General features: G+C 37.8%; 2 protein-coding genes across 4 annotated transcripts in view; one reads left to right on the plus strand and one right to left on the minus strand.

The window, feature by feature from the left end:
• Window positions 1-11,501: 11,501 nt before the first annotated feature.
• On the minus strand, window positions 11,502-12,897 carry LOC148952825 (uncharacterized). Its single transcript, XM_089087791.1, has 3 exons — window positions 12,839-12,897; window positions 12,001-12,406; window positions 11,502-11,945 (listed from the first exon to the last, which is right to left on the minus strand). The coding sequence occupies exons 1-3, from the start codon at window positions 12,895-12,897 to the stop codon at window positions 11,502-11,504; spliced, it is 909 nt and encodes a 302-aa protein (XP_088943917.1).
• Window positions 12,898-13,267: 370 nt separating this feature from the next.
• LOC148952826 (carbohydrate sulfotransferase 11-like) overlaps window positions 13,268-14,066 on the plus strand; it is a 38,219-nt gene continuing 37,420 nt past the window's right edge. For all 3 annotated transcript variants that reach the window (XM_089088112.1, XM_089088111.1, XM_089088113.1), the window contains exon 1: window positions 13,268-13,377. In XM_089088112.1, the coding sequence (XP_088944238.1) occupies window positions 13,287-13,377 (91 nt within the window). In that variant the 5' untranslated portion in view covers window positions 13,268-13,286. The remainder of the gene's footprint in view (window positions 13,378-14,066) is intronic.

Here is a 14,066-nt window from a genome sequence, read left to right on the forward strand (position 1 = left end):
CAAAAAGCTGTAAAGTATAGTTGTGGGTGAAAAAGATAAGTACTTCAAGTTGGAAAATGGGTTTAGGTGGGACATTAAGAAAGTAACTTGCTCTGAAATGGTCTTTGTATAGTATTTCTTGGTGTTGAGGTATCCAAAAAACTGTACAGCATAGTTGTGGGTGAAAGAGATATGTATATTAAGTGGGAAAATGGGTTTATGAGAGACATAAGAAAAGGAACTGGCAATGAACTGTCTTTTGAATAGTATTTCTTGGTGTTTAGGTATGCAAAAAGATGTGAAGTGTTGTTCTGGGTGAAAAGATAAGAACATCATGCCGTAATATGGGATTAGGAGGGATAGAACGAATGGAAATTACTCTTCAATGATCTTTGAAAAGTATTTCTTGGTGTTGAGGGATGCAAAAAGCTGTCTAGTATAGTTGTGGGTGAAAAAGATAAGTACTTCAAGTTGGAAAATGGGTTTAGGAGGAACATTAAGAAAGTAACTTGCTCTGAAATGGACTTTGAAAAGTATTTCTGGGTGTTGAGGTATCCAAAAATCTGTAAAGTATAGTTGTGGGTGAAAAAGATAAGTACTTCAAGTTGGAAAATGGGTTTAGGAGGGACATTAGGAAAGTAACTTGCTCTGAAAGGGTCTTTGAAAAGTATTTCTTGGTGTTGAGGTATCGGAATAGCTGTAAAGTATAGTTGTGGGTGAAAAAGATAAGTACTTCAAGTTGGAAAATGGGTTTAGGATGGACATTAAGTCAGGATCTTTTACTTAATGGGAATTTGAAAAGTATTTCTTGGTTTTGAGGCAACAAACAAGATGTTATGGAGATTTGTGGGTGAACGAGTAATGAACATATTTATAGCATATGGGTGTAGTTGGGAAATCAAGAACGTAACTTTCTCTGAACTGGTAAAATAATTTTATATATTGATGCTGAGGTATCGAAAAAGCTTTGAAGTATAGTCTTGGGGGAAAAAGATAAGTACTTCAATTTGGAAAATGGGTTTAGGAGGGACATTTAGAATGTAACTTGCTCTGTAATGGTCTTTGAAAAGTATCTTGGTGTTGAGGTAACCAAAAAGCTGTAAAGTATAGGTGTGGGTGAAAATGATAAGTACTTCATGTTGAAAAATGGGTTTAGGATGGACATTAAGAATAGAACTTGCTCTGAAATGGTCTTTGAAAAGTATTTCTTGGCGTTTAGGTATCCAGAAAGCTGTAAAGTATAGTTTTGTGTGAAAAATATCGTTATTTCAACTTGTAAAAAGGGTTTAGGGAGGATATTAAGAAAATAACTTGTTTTAAAAAGATTTAATAAAGCCTTAAAAAAGTATTAAAAAATGAAGAGGGGACTCTTTGGGGTCTGGGGTCCCTTGGGGGCTGGGTGGTCCTTTGTGGCGCCGGGGGGCCCCTTGGGGGGGGCGGGGGTATTCTTGGGGAGCCGGGAGTACCGTGGGGAGGTGGAGGGCTTCGTGGGGGTTTGGTTGTGGGGATCGGAACCCTTTGGGGTTTGGGTAAAGGACCTCACGACACTGTTCTAATGAAACTTGTGTATTATAATGACCACAAAGTTTCACCCTTAAATCCTCCTCTAAAATCTTTTCTAAAATCATCTTTTCAAATGTCTCTAACTGCCGAAGTAATTCCCCAAAATGACTAAAACGGTTTCACCTAAATAATCCCTAAACATATTTTAAGCGTATTCCTTTTGTTTTGGCATCCCTGCGCTGTCACATTTCAAATTACTAAGAAACCGTTTCATGAATCAATAATTCCCCTTAGAAACAACAAATTAATTGCCTTTCTTGACAAATCAATCAATCCTGATATCATTCGTCGAACTTTAAAAAACTTTGCCCCGGAAACAATTTTACTTGTTGAACTCCTAATATATAAATTAAATTTGCCCTGAAAACAATTGCCTTTGAAACACGTTAGAGTTAATAGTCCAGAAAGCAACCATCAAAGTGAGAAAATACTGTTTTTTCATTCTCACGGACATAAACCATAAAACATACATAAATTGATGATGACATTCATGAAAAAAATCAAATAAATTGACCAACACTCATAACCGTCCAAGAACCATCCATAAAAGTGAGAAAATTCCTGTTTTTTCAAGTGAGAAAAATCCTGTTTTTTCATTCTCAGTGAGAAAACCATCTCCCTAGGGACTCTATGCCCATATTTGGACTCCCGTTCGGACCTTTGAGGTCCTTTCTACTCAATTGACCATGGCAGCATTGATTTTCAAATGCTCGGGCGTATTTTTAAAAGGGTCTTACGTGTTTTTTGTTTCACCTTAGTAGAAAGGGGGGTGCTACTCCGAGCGGGACTCCGATGGTTTTTGTCACTGAGAATGAAAAAACAAGAATTTTTCTCACTTGAAAAACAGAAATTTTCTCACATTTATGGATGTTTCTTGGACGGTTATGTGTGTTGGTCAATTTATTTGATGCTTTTCTCGGATGTCAACAGCAATTTATGTCTGTTTTATGGTTTTTGTCAGTGAGAATGAAAAAACAGGATTTTTCTCACTTGAAAAAACTGGATTTTTCTCACTTTGATGGATGTTTCTTGGACGGTTATGTGTGTTGGTCAATTTATTTGATGTTTTTCATGGATGTCAACATCAATTTATGTCTGTTTTATGGTTTTTGTCAGTTAGAATGAAAAAACATGATTTTTCTCACTTTGATGGATGTTTTCTGGATTATTGAGTCTAACGGGGACAGGGTCAATGACACTTCTTTCAAGGTCGATTTATTTGTTGTTGTTGTAAGTGCTCGCTCGGGGCGAATGTTAAGATCCAGGTTTCTTAGTAATTTGAAATGTGACAGCGCAGGGATGCCAAAAACAAAAGGAACACGCGGAAATTACGTACCAATCGAAATACAGATTTCGATTGGTACCCCTAGGCTAAATAGTAGACTTGATTCTAGAACTGTTGCTATAAAGCAAAAACCCATTAGGTAAGTTAGGTTTTTTTTTTATTTTGTCCAGGATATGTCCAGTTAAGAAGAAGGTTGATGGTGATATACATTGCAAAGTATATCTGGAAAACTTAGGCTGTTTACATTAACTTGTAGGCTAAAAGAATATAATTTGATGTTCCTTTCAATGTTTTATTTCCAAAAATGTTAGTCTAATTGCCACCATTCTAAATGTAAACAGACCCTACCTTCAGATTTCGATTGGTAACCCTAGGCTAAATAGTAGACTTGATTCTAGAACTGTAGCTATAAAGCAAAAACCCATAGATTCAGTGATTTTTTTTATTTTGTCCAGGATATGTCCAGTTAAGAAGAAGGTTGATGGTGATGTACATTGCAAAGTATACCTGGAAAACTTTAGCTGTTTACATTAACTTGTTGGCTAAGAGAATATAATTTGATGTTCCTTTCAACGTTTTATTTCCAAAAATGTTAGTCTAATTGCCACCTTTCTAAATGTACCCAGACCCTACCCTCAGATTTCGATTGGTACCCCTAGGCTAAATTGTAGACTTGATTCTAGAACTGTTGCTATAAAGCAAAAACCCATTAGGTAAGTTAGGTTTTTTTTATTTTGTCCAGGATATGTCCAGTTAAGAAGAAGGTTGATGGTGATGTATATTGCAAAGTATATCTGGAAAACTTAGGCTGTTTACATTAACTTGTTGGTTAAAAGAATGTAATTTGATGTTCATTTCAATGTTTTATTTCCGAAAATGTTAGTCTAATTGCCACCATTCTAAATGTACCCAGACCCTACCTTCAGATTTCGATAATAAAATAACTTGTTCTGAAAAGATATAATAAAGCCTTAAAAAGTATTAAAAATAGGGGCTCCGGGAGCATTTGGGGATCGGGGGGCCCTTTGGGAGCCCGGGGGCCCTTTGGGAGCCCGGGGGACCTTTGGGGGGCCGGGGGACCTTTGGAGACCGGGGGCCCTTTGGGAGCCCGGGGGACCTTTGGGAGCCCGGGAGACCTGTGAGGCCTGGGGGCTTCCTTCGGGGTTGGGGTGGGGTATGAGGACCCTTTTGGGGTTGGGGTAGAGGACCTCACGACACTGTTCAAATGGAACTTGTGTATTATAACGACCACAGAGTTTCACCCTCAAATTCTCTTCTAAAACCTTTTCTAAAATCATCTTTTAAAATGTCTCTAACTGTTTCGCCGAAATAATTCCCTAAAATGTCTAAAACGGTTTCACCCAAATAACCCCTAAACGTAATTTCTGCGTGTTCCTTTTGTTTTTGGCATCCCTGCGCTGTCACATTTCAAATTACTAAGAAACCTGGATCTTATCATTCGCCCAGAGCGTGCACTTACAACAACAACAATTAATTTAATCTTGATCGAAGTGTAATTGACCCTTTCCTTATTAGAATCAATAATCCAAAAAATATCCTTCAAAGTGAGTATATTCCTGTTTTTTAATCTCACTGACAAAAACCATAAGACGGACATAAATTGCTCTTGACACCCATGATAAACAACGAATAAATTGACCGATACACATAACCGTCCAATAAACATCCATAAAAGTTAGAAAATTCATGTTTTTTAAAGTGAGAAAAATCCTTTTTTTTCATTCTCACTGACAAAAACCATAAAACATACATAAATTACTGTTGACATCCGAGAAAAGCATCAAAAAAATTGACCAACACACATAACCGTCCAAGAAACATCCATAAATGTGAGAAAATTCCTCTTTTTCAAGTGAGAAAAATTCTGTTTTTTCATTCTCACTGATAAAAACCATAAAACAGACATAAATTGCTGTTGACATCCTTGAAAAACGTCAAATAAATTGACCATCACACATAACCCTCCAAGAAACATCCATAAAAGTGAGAAAATTCCTGTTTTTTCAAGTGAGAAAAATTCTGTTTTTTCATTCTCACTGACAAAAACCATCTCCCTAGGGACTCTATGCCCATATTATGAGTCCCGCTCGGAGTAGCACCTCCCTTTCTACTCACCTTCTGGCAACACTGGTAAGTTGTGACTGGCAAGACGAAGATAAGTGGCAAAGACTACTATTACTACTACTACTAACAACTCACTGCAGCGCCAAGTCACCTGAGGCCAACACAGCTACCTACGCACCTCCTTCACCCCAATCTATCCAAAGCCTCCCTCTTTATACCCTCCCAGGAAAGTCCCACTTCTCTTTAAGCTTTTCCTTACGAAATCCTCCCTATCCAACCGAGGATGACCTGCTTTCTGTTTAGCCCTTGACGCTTGGCCGAAAAGGTGATTTTTTGGCAATATGTCCTACTTCATCCACACAACTTGCCTTAGCCATCTCAACCTTTTCTTCATTATAGCCCTAGAAAGCGAGATTGCACCAAACTTTTCGTAAGGCCTACTGTTTAAAATACGGTCTGTCAGTTGGACGCCCAAAATAATCCGTAGGCAATATATATATATATATATATATATATATATATATATATATATATATATATATATATATATATATATATATATATATATATATATATATATATATATATATATATATATATATATATATATATATATATATATATATATATATATATATATATATATATATATATATATATATATATATATATATATATATATATATATATATATATATATATATATATATATATATATATATATATATATATATATATACGCTTCGGTTCTCGACAAGATTTCTTTAAGCCGATTCCTTTTTGCGGAAGTTCGAAGAGTTTTGAGAAGAACACGAATATTTGGGAATAGTAGAATGACTGGAACGTTGATTCAAAGCAGTTTCTTTAAGCTCTTAAAAGTGATTTTTTCGATTTACAATAACGATTCTTAATGAGGGTAGGTTCAACAACTTCATAAGAATGAGCATACGGGTCCGCGGTTCCGTTTGAGCAATTATTCTGCTCTGAATAGAGTTGTCTGGAGGAATATGTGGCTTTTTATTGCGGTAAGTTGGTCATAGTGGTTTATTAGTACTATAGAAATCGCGTTTATGGTAAGAAACAAATTTCTGTCTAGTATTTTTGGCTTGACCTAAATTTTTGCACTGGCTGATTGACTCCCTTCTAAACCATACATAATATGTTATTTTTTTATTACAGTTTTTTAAACTGTTTTATTTTTCTAGTACAGGTCATTTACCTTCACAATAGCCCAAGCTAAGTTTAAAGTCACGAAATGCACAAACGGATGCTGAACACACCAACTTCTCAAAGTTGCATAATCATTTCAGATTGCACAATCTGACTTTGATTCGTGCAATCACTCTGAATGAAGTGTTTTTGCGTCTGACCCGTTTTTTGCTAATTAAACTACTAAGATCTTACAATTCTCTTGGCAAAAAAACTTTTTTTTAAGCTAATCAGAAAATTAGGCACTTGGTTTGCAGAAAATTTTTGTAAACGCTCTGTATCTTGATGCGCAACTTGTTTCACCCCAATGGCTCGCATCACATCACCTATTTACTCCGCGCATGAGACGTTCCATGTTACGCGTGGTGCACTTTTACCATGAATTACCTGGTCTTTATATTGCTACTGCCAACCCATCTTTGCTATTGCTACTATACTAGCCACCGGGTCTGTTTGACAAGAGAAAAAAGAACATATACTCTCTTGTGAGCATCGGAGATCAGCTGACTCTGCTTCTTCAGTGTAGAAAAACTTGCTTTAGGAAATTGTTGGTAACGTCAATTGGACGTTTTCAGGTCCTTCATTGGCTTCAAGGCATGGACATTTGCCTATTATACAGAGTAAGACAAGAAAAACAAAAAACAAAATGACAGCTCCTATCACTGTCAGGCAAAGGAAAAAGTAGCGTTGAGTTTTCTTGCATGAGCTCCCCCCCCCCCTCCCTCATCTTCAAGATCTTTAAATTCAGTCATCGGATTCCACAAATTCTGTAAGGGATAGGGTACCGAGCAGGGCCGTATCCAGGATTTTTTTCGTGGGTTGTCTTACACAAGGATTTTTTCGGGGGGGGGGGATACACAAAACACCTAAAAAAATGCATAAGAAATATGTTTATATCCTTTTTTGTTGCGTTTTCACGAGTCAGACAAACCTTGTTTTTGGCGGGCGTCAAACCCTACCCCCCCTGGATACGGCCTTGGTACTGAGGGTTGGGCTAGCCCAAGGAAAATGTTTATTGGAGGGCTCCAAGAATAAAAATTGAAGCTTTTGGCCTTCATAACCTTTTGGGTTTTAAGGTGTTAAGATTTGTTACAGCTTTCAGGCAAGGTAAGCAAAAACCCAGCATGTTTGCAATAGAGTATGTTCGGGCCCGGGCCCTCTACAGGCTCAGAATTTTATGTCTTTTCCTATCGCTTCTCATGTTTTCTCAAATTTTTAATTTTTCGGGTTTGTTTTCAAATCCCCTTCCCCCCAAAAAACAACTTTTAGATGATAAAGTATCCACAGCAGTTCAAGCCTCAACCGAAGTTAGTATGAAGTATATCGGAAAAGCCCCCCCCCCCCTGTCTTACTAAACATGTTTGCACTTTTACCCTAAATTCATCAGCACACAGCCACACTACATATGTTGTTTTATTTGATTGAGGGTTTAGTTTTAGGAGTAAAGGGAGCGGTGGCCCTATTTTGGTCCGTGGTACTTTTTGTTCGTTTTAAGTTTGACCTGAATATTCATTTTATTTTCTACTCGCTGTAGGATTTATTGATTCGTCTATATTAGTATCTGTCATTTTTAGTATCATTTTTTTAGTATTTATTAGTATCAGTTTATATTTTGACGTGATCATTTATTTTAAATTCTGTTCATTTTAAGCTTCATTTATCCTCTGATGATAATTTCTTGTCATTTAAATTTGAATTATTTTTTGACTCTATTTCTGTTCGTTTTAGGTTTTAACGTGGCTGTTCACTTTTCTTTGGAAAACTTCTTTTTAGAAAGATTTTATTTAAACTAATTTCTTACCCTTTTTTATTGCCAAAATTTGTTATTATTGGTTTATTTTTCAGGTTTTTTTTTCAGGTTTTCTGATCAAGAATTAAACTATCAGATTCTAAACTAATTTCGTCAGTTGCATAAGGTGACCTGAGCGTTGGCTTTCATTTTGTTAAATACAGCTTTTGTATATTTTTTTTTTTATTTTAAACCAATGCTTTGGATGGTTCTTGAACTAATCCTTTGATTCGAAATTAATCCCTAGATAACATACTCGAAAGTGTCTTTTTGAGAGAATTCTGAAAAAAGAATACTTATGAATGAAAATGGAATAAGAAAATAAAAATATATCACAGGCATTCGCTAAGCTCTCTCTGTTTCTGACTCTTTAAGCTCTTTTGTCTTTGGATTTTATGTCAGTGTATGCGTAGTGTGGTGCGGAAAAGAGTTTTTTTTTAGATCCTTGATACCATCAGTGTTTCTGTTTCTTCATTGAGACCCCATTCAGCATCCCCTGACTGTTTCATCTTAATATCCTTGGCTGTTCCTGCGATACTGCAGATACACGATTTTGACAACCTGGATGTACTGAGTTTTTTTATCTAGTTCAAAATCCCACTCAACAATCCAAGAAGGATCAGCCTTTATATCCTTATTCATTCCTGTGAAGACTCACTTAATACCCATTACCACTAATGAGAAGTTGCAGATATACTATTTTCACAACCTAGGCGCAGATTGTTAAAAAAAAAACACACACTAATTTGGATTATTACGGTCCTGGCCTCAGGCCCTATGGGGTCTTTTCATTTGGATCTTTGGATCACTTTGAACAAAATGGCTGTCTCAAGATTTTTGGATTGAATTTCTTTTGCGGTTTTGGTTTAGGAAAAAGAGAAGGGAGATTGCATCTTTCTCTGACGAACTAAGTGGAATCTCTGCGTCTGAAACTGGGAAGTTCAAATGCGATTTCTCAAAATTTTAAATCGATTGGCTATCTCTATGTCCGACGAAACCACCGAAAACGCCGCTTTCCTGTTGCACAATCTTTTTGATTACTTAAAAAGGGCACTAGAAATTTTAATCTCTGTTCGAATGATCCGTCTCTCCCAATTTTATAGGATTATTGTTTCATTATGATCATCCCAGGGATAAAATAACTAAATACACATCCGAGTTCATCCTTCTGGAAAAGAAGTAAAATTCCACCCTTTTGCAGATAAGAGCATGAAACCTCTACAAAATGTTCCTCTGATGTCCTGAATTTGATGGTGTGTTTTTCATTAAGATCACTTACCTTCTTGAGTGTTTTTATCCTTCAAAAACCAGGGAAACTTGTAATCAGGATCGTAACTTTTAATAGGCAGCTTTGATTTTGATGATTTTTGTTATGCTTAAAATCAACATTGAAACTTGATTCTTTTACCCATTCTTTTATGTTTGACATCACCATAAAAAGTATTTCGCTCCCATTTGTCAGTCCAGGCTACTATTGCCTTTACAAGCTTGAACTTTGATGTTGATTTTCCTCTATGTAAAGCCGTAAGTATACATACTTAGACTTAGACCTAGGTCTTCCCACGCGGGCTGGCGCATAAGGAGACAACGGTGCCTCTCCATGACGACCTCTCTTGCACTTTTGGCCAAAGTTCTTCGAGAGACGATCTCAAAAGTGCAGCATAATTCTCAAGGCCTTTTTCCCAGTGTTGTCTTCTGTCGCCCATGCCTTCTGATGCCAGAAGGAACCCAACACGACACATCATGGGGTAGGTTGTCCTCACCCATCCGCACCATGTGACCCCAATATTGCCATCAGTTACTCACAATTCTATCGATCATGAGCGGCTGCTTTGTCTTTTCACTTATAGAGGCGTTACTTAGCTTATCCATCCACTGGATACGAAGTATACGCCGAAGACAGATGTTCTCAAAACCCTGGATTCGCTTTTCCATCTTCTTAGTCAACGCCCAAGATTCGCAGCCGTGCATTTGTACGGAGAGGACGTTATTGTTGAAAAGCCGGAACTTGAGCTGTAGGGAGTATACTGGATTCCTCCAAAAATTTCTTAGTTTATTGAAGGCACTTCCTGCGCATGTAATCCGTGTGGTAATTTCCCGCTCAAGGCTACCATCATATTGAATGACACTATCCAGGTACTTGAACTCTTCAACCTCCTCTAGTACATCACATCCGATTTTAAGCGGTGGGGCAGGTAGGGTATTGACGCTGTTTCGCAAGACTTTTGTTTTCTGTGTACTGACAGTTTTCTTTGTACATACTGGAGAGTACAGCGATATTATTCTGTAGCTCCTTTTAAATGAGATAGGAGGGTTATATCGTCAGCAAAATCGCCGTCAGAGAATTTGCGGTTTAGGTTCAGCTGGATTCCACCTCTGAAATTACATTTTCGAAGTACGTAGTCGATAAGAATAGCAAACAACACTGAGGGGAGGATACATCCTTGGCAAACACCTGACTTCACACTGAACCATTCGGTAGGGTGCCATCATCAGTCCGTACAGCACATAACTGATTCTCCTATAGCCTGAGAATCATACAAACAATTTTGTTGGGTAATCCATAATACCGAAGTATTTTCCATAGTGAGTCTCTGTCACAGTTTATAGAATTAGCAGTATGATCATACCCTATCTCACCCATTATAAAAACCCGGACAAAGGTGCGAGTGCTCCAGAGAACGTTTTTACAGATATAAACATAAGCGGCATTAGATCTTTTCACGGGTAGACAAGTCAAATTTCTCTTGGACACGAAACAAGTGGAAACCCGCTATTACGAATAATGCACTTTGTAACCATTTCTCATTGATTGACGGAAACAGACTAACCCCCTAATGTAGAAATAAGTGGGAGGAGCTTTTTGTTCGTACCGAGAATGAAGACCAGAAATGATCTGTGATAAACTTACTGGATAATTCTATAAACTGTGGTCTCTGTGGACCGATTCAACCGCTTTCAAAAAGTCAATGATAGCAATAATAATCTCAGTCTGTAATTCGTTTGCTTCTTCTATGAGTACCCTCAAACTAAAAATCAAATCAGCGCATGATCTCTCTGGTCGAAACCCATGTTGCTCATCTCTTAGTATTGCGTCGACTTTTGACAGAATACGGTTCAGTAGTACTTGGCAGAAAATCTTACTCCCTACCGACTGCAGAGTGAAACCTCGGCAGTTATTACAGTCGGTTATTCTGCCTTTCTTAAAGAGCTTTTCGATAAACCCATTATTATAATCTGTGTGTATATTTTCAGTTTACTATATCTGAGAAAAAAACTCGTGAAGGGGCTCGACAACGACTACAGCTCCAAACGTCAAGAGTTCAGGCTGTAAGCCATCAACTCCTGCAGCTTTGCCATTCTGAAGCTTATGTAATACTGTCATGACTTAAAGCAGGCTTATAAGTTCCTCGCTTATGTCAAGTTGGAGGACCGATAGCTCAGTCGGAGGGGATACAGGGTTTTTAGGCGGTGGAAAGTTTAGTACCTCATTGAAGCATTCCTTCCATCTCCTGTCAATGTCTTCCTTTTTTGTAAGAAGTTGGCCAGCCTTACTTTCAATCGCAGGTGCCGGCCTTATGAAGTCTCCAGTTATTTCCTTTGTGATACAATAGACTGTCCGACTGTCACACTTACTGGGGGTTTCTTCTGCTTCAGCCACTTTTGTCTCAAGAAATAGCCATTTGTCAGCTCTGGTAGCCCGCGTACGGCCTTGTGGGCTTCCTTATATTTAGATTTCAACAAATCTTTGTACTCGACAGTGGACTCACTCTCGGATGATTCCAACATAATTTTGGCTTCTCCTCGTTCATTCATAAGTTTCCTCGATTTGTCGCTGATCCACTGCTCACTTTTCTTTTTTGCATACCCGATGTTTTCTTCGGCGGCACCCCGCACACATTGTACAGTAGGCTCCCATCTCTTGTTTACTGTTGCAGTTGTGTCTTCAGTTGAAAGAATTGCAAACCTATTAGCAAGATTCACACAGTACACTTGTCGAAGACTCTTGTCCTGGAGCTCCGGGACGTCAAAGGACTTGATTTTTACATTTCTTCAGGGTCTTTAGCTTTAGTTTGAAACTAGCAATCACCAGTTGGTTGTCAGAGTATGTATCAGTGCCACGGTAAGTTCGCACATTCTCCAGCAATCGTCTATGACGCTTTTTCACTAATATGTGGTCAATCTGGCTTCTTGTAACACCGTCAGGTGAAGTCCAAGTATATTTGTGTACTTCACAATGGGGGAACCATGATCCACCTACAATCAGGCTACGGCTGGCACACATATCAACCAGACGCACTCCATTATCATTGATAACACCCAGGCCATGGCGGCCTAGCACATCAGGCGCAAAACTGTTATCACTACCAACTTTGGCATTAAAGTCGCCACACACAACTAATACATCGTGCTCAGGTACTTTATTGAGTATTTCGTTCAAATCACTATAGAAACTGTCCTTGGTGACCCAACAGAATCGTTTGTGGGGGCATTGGCTGCAACGACGGTAAGCTTATACTGGGACTTTTCAAGACGAGCCTTAAGAAGTCTTTCATTCATAGGTACAAATTCCAATATCGACTTCTTTGCTTGTTTACTGACAACTAGGGCAACTCCGTCTTTGCGTCTATTCTCTTTACCTGAGAAAATTCTTCATAGCTGTCAACATATATTGAACCAGAGCCGGTCAGCCTGGCTTCAGAAATAGCTGCTATTTCAATCTTACATGATTGAAGAATTGTAATCACGTCCTGACATTCCACAAAGCAAGACGGAAAGGATCATTCGCTGTCAACAATCGTGCCCGGCGAGATTAAATTAGGTCCGAAGCTTTTCGTTGTCGTTTCGAAAATCATCTAAAAATATTACAAGGATAGGGGATTATCGCCCAACCCTCCTCCTTTCCTGGCTTGGGACAGGCTGCTCACCGAGCCCCAAGAGGCAAGGGTCCTAACAGGACCCTTGTTATTATTGATAATAAGATCATTTATAATATATAATTATATAATAGAATGTAATTATTCTAACAATTTAATTATTATTAAAAATAAAAAAATATTATAAAAATAGAATAGAATGTTAAGTAACATGATAATAAAATAATAATATTCTTATGTATATATTATACGAGGGAGGAAATGACTGAATTAAAAACATAGTATGGATAGTAGAGTAGAAATTACAAATATGAAAATATCTCGTGAAACCTCAATAAGGATAGAGGATTCAAACATAATGGTAAATAAAAACTGCATCATTGTCCATGACTTCAAACTGCTGCTATATTTATCTTATTAATTGTTAATTACTCTTATCAATCATTTGTTCTTGTTAATTGCCCTTACTACTTTCAGGAATCGTGGCAAAAAACTAAAAATGAACCATATAGCTAAAAAAGCTACGGTAACAGCCGTTGGCGTATTGCTAGGAACTTATATGTATGCAATGGTAATTGGAAATGCTGCAAGTAAGTTTTTTTTTTTTTTGAGACAAAAGCATTAGAATGAATTAAATATATACAATCTTGTGCCCTTTTTGTCTAAATGGAGGATATGTATAACGGGGTATGCTTTCTTTCGGTCACAAAATAAGCTGTCTGTTGATCAGGGATGAACATTTTGGAGGGAATGTGTCTAACTCAACCCTCATTTAACTCAATTTTCCTTCAGCTCAACCCCTATTCAGCTCAACCCCCATTCAACTCTACCCCGTTTAACTCAAGCCCCGCTTAACTCAACTCCTGTTTAGCTCAACACCCATGCACCTGAACCCCCATTCAATTCGGCCCCATAAGATTCAATTCTTGTTTAACTCATCCTCATGAAACTCAATCTCTTTAACCTAGTGTATTACATGTGTTGAAAAGAATTGGGATGGAATTGAATGATGGACAAATTAGACAAAAGTTGGGTGAAATGGGGTTGAGTTAAAGGGAGTTCAATTGCGTGGGAAAGGGAGGGATTGAGTTAAAAGAGGTTGAGGTAAATAAGGGTCGAATTGCACACGGATTAAGTTGAATAAATGTTGACTTGCGTGGGGGATTGAGGTAAACGGGGGTTGTGTTGAATGAGGGTTAAGTTAAACGGGGCTAAGTTAAATGGGGGTATATACAAACAGGGTTCGAGATGAATAGGGGTTGATTTGAATGAAGACGAG

This window comes from Artemia sp. Qi Xiang Cuo, chromosome 4 (assembly GCF_049724085.1).
Source record: "Artemia sp. Qi Xiang Cuo chromosome 4, ASM4972408v1, whole genome shotgun sequence".
Lineage (NCBI taxonomy): Eukaryota > Metazoa > Arthropoda > Branchiopoda > Anostraca > Artemiidae > Artemia > Artemia sp. Qi Xiang Cuo.

Coding starts and splice junctions, on each gene's coding strand:
- LOC148952825 (XM_089087791.1), bottom strand. CDS start 12,897: ATGATCTTATTATCAATAATAACAAGGGTCCTGTTAGGACCCTTGCCT. Junction 12,407..12,838: donor CCCTTGCCTCTTGGGGCTCG/GTGAGCAGCCTG, acceptor CCGTCGTTGCAG/CCAATGCCCCCACAAACGAT. Junction 11,946..12,000: donor CATACTCTGACAACCAACTG/GTGATTGCTAGT, acceptor GTAAAAATCAAG/TCCTTTGACGTCCCGGAGCT.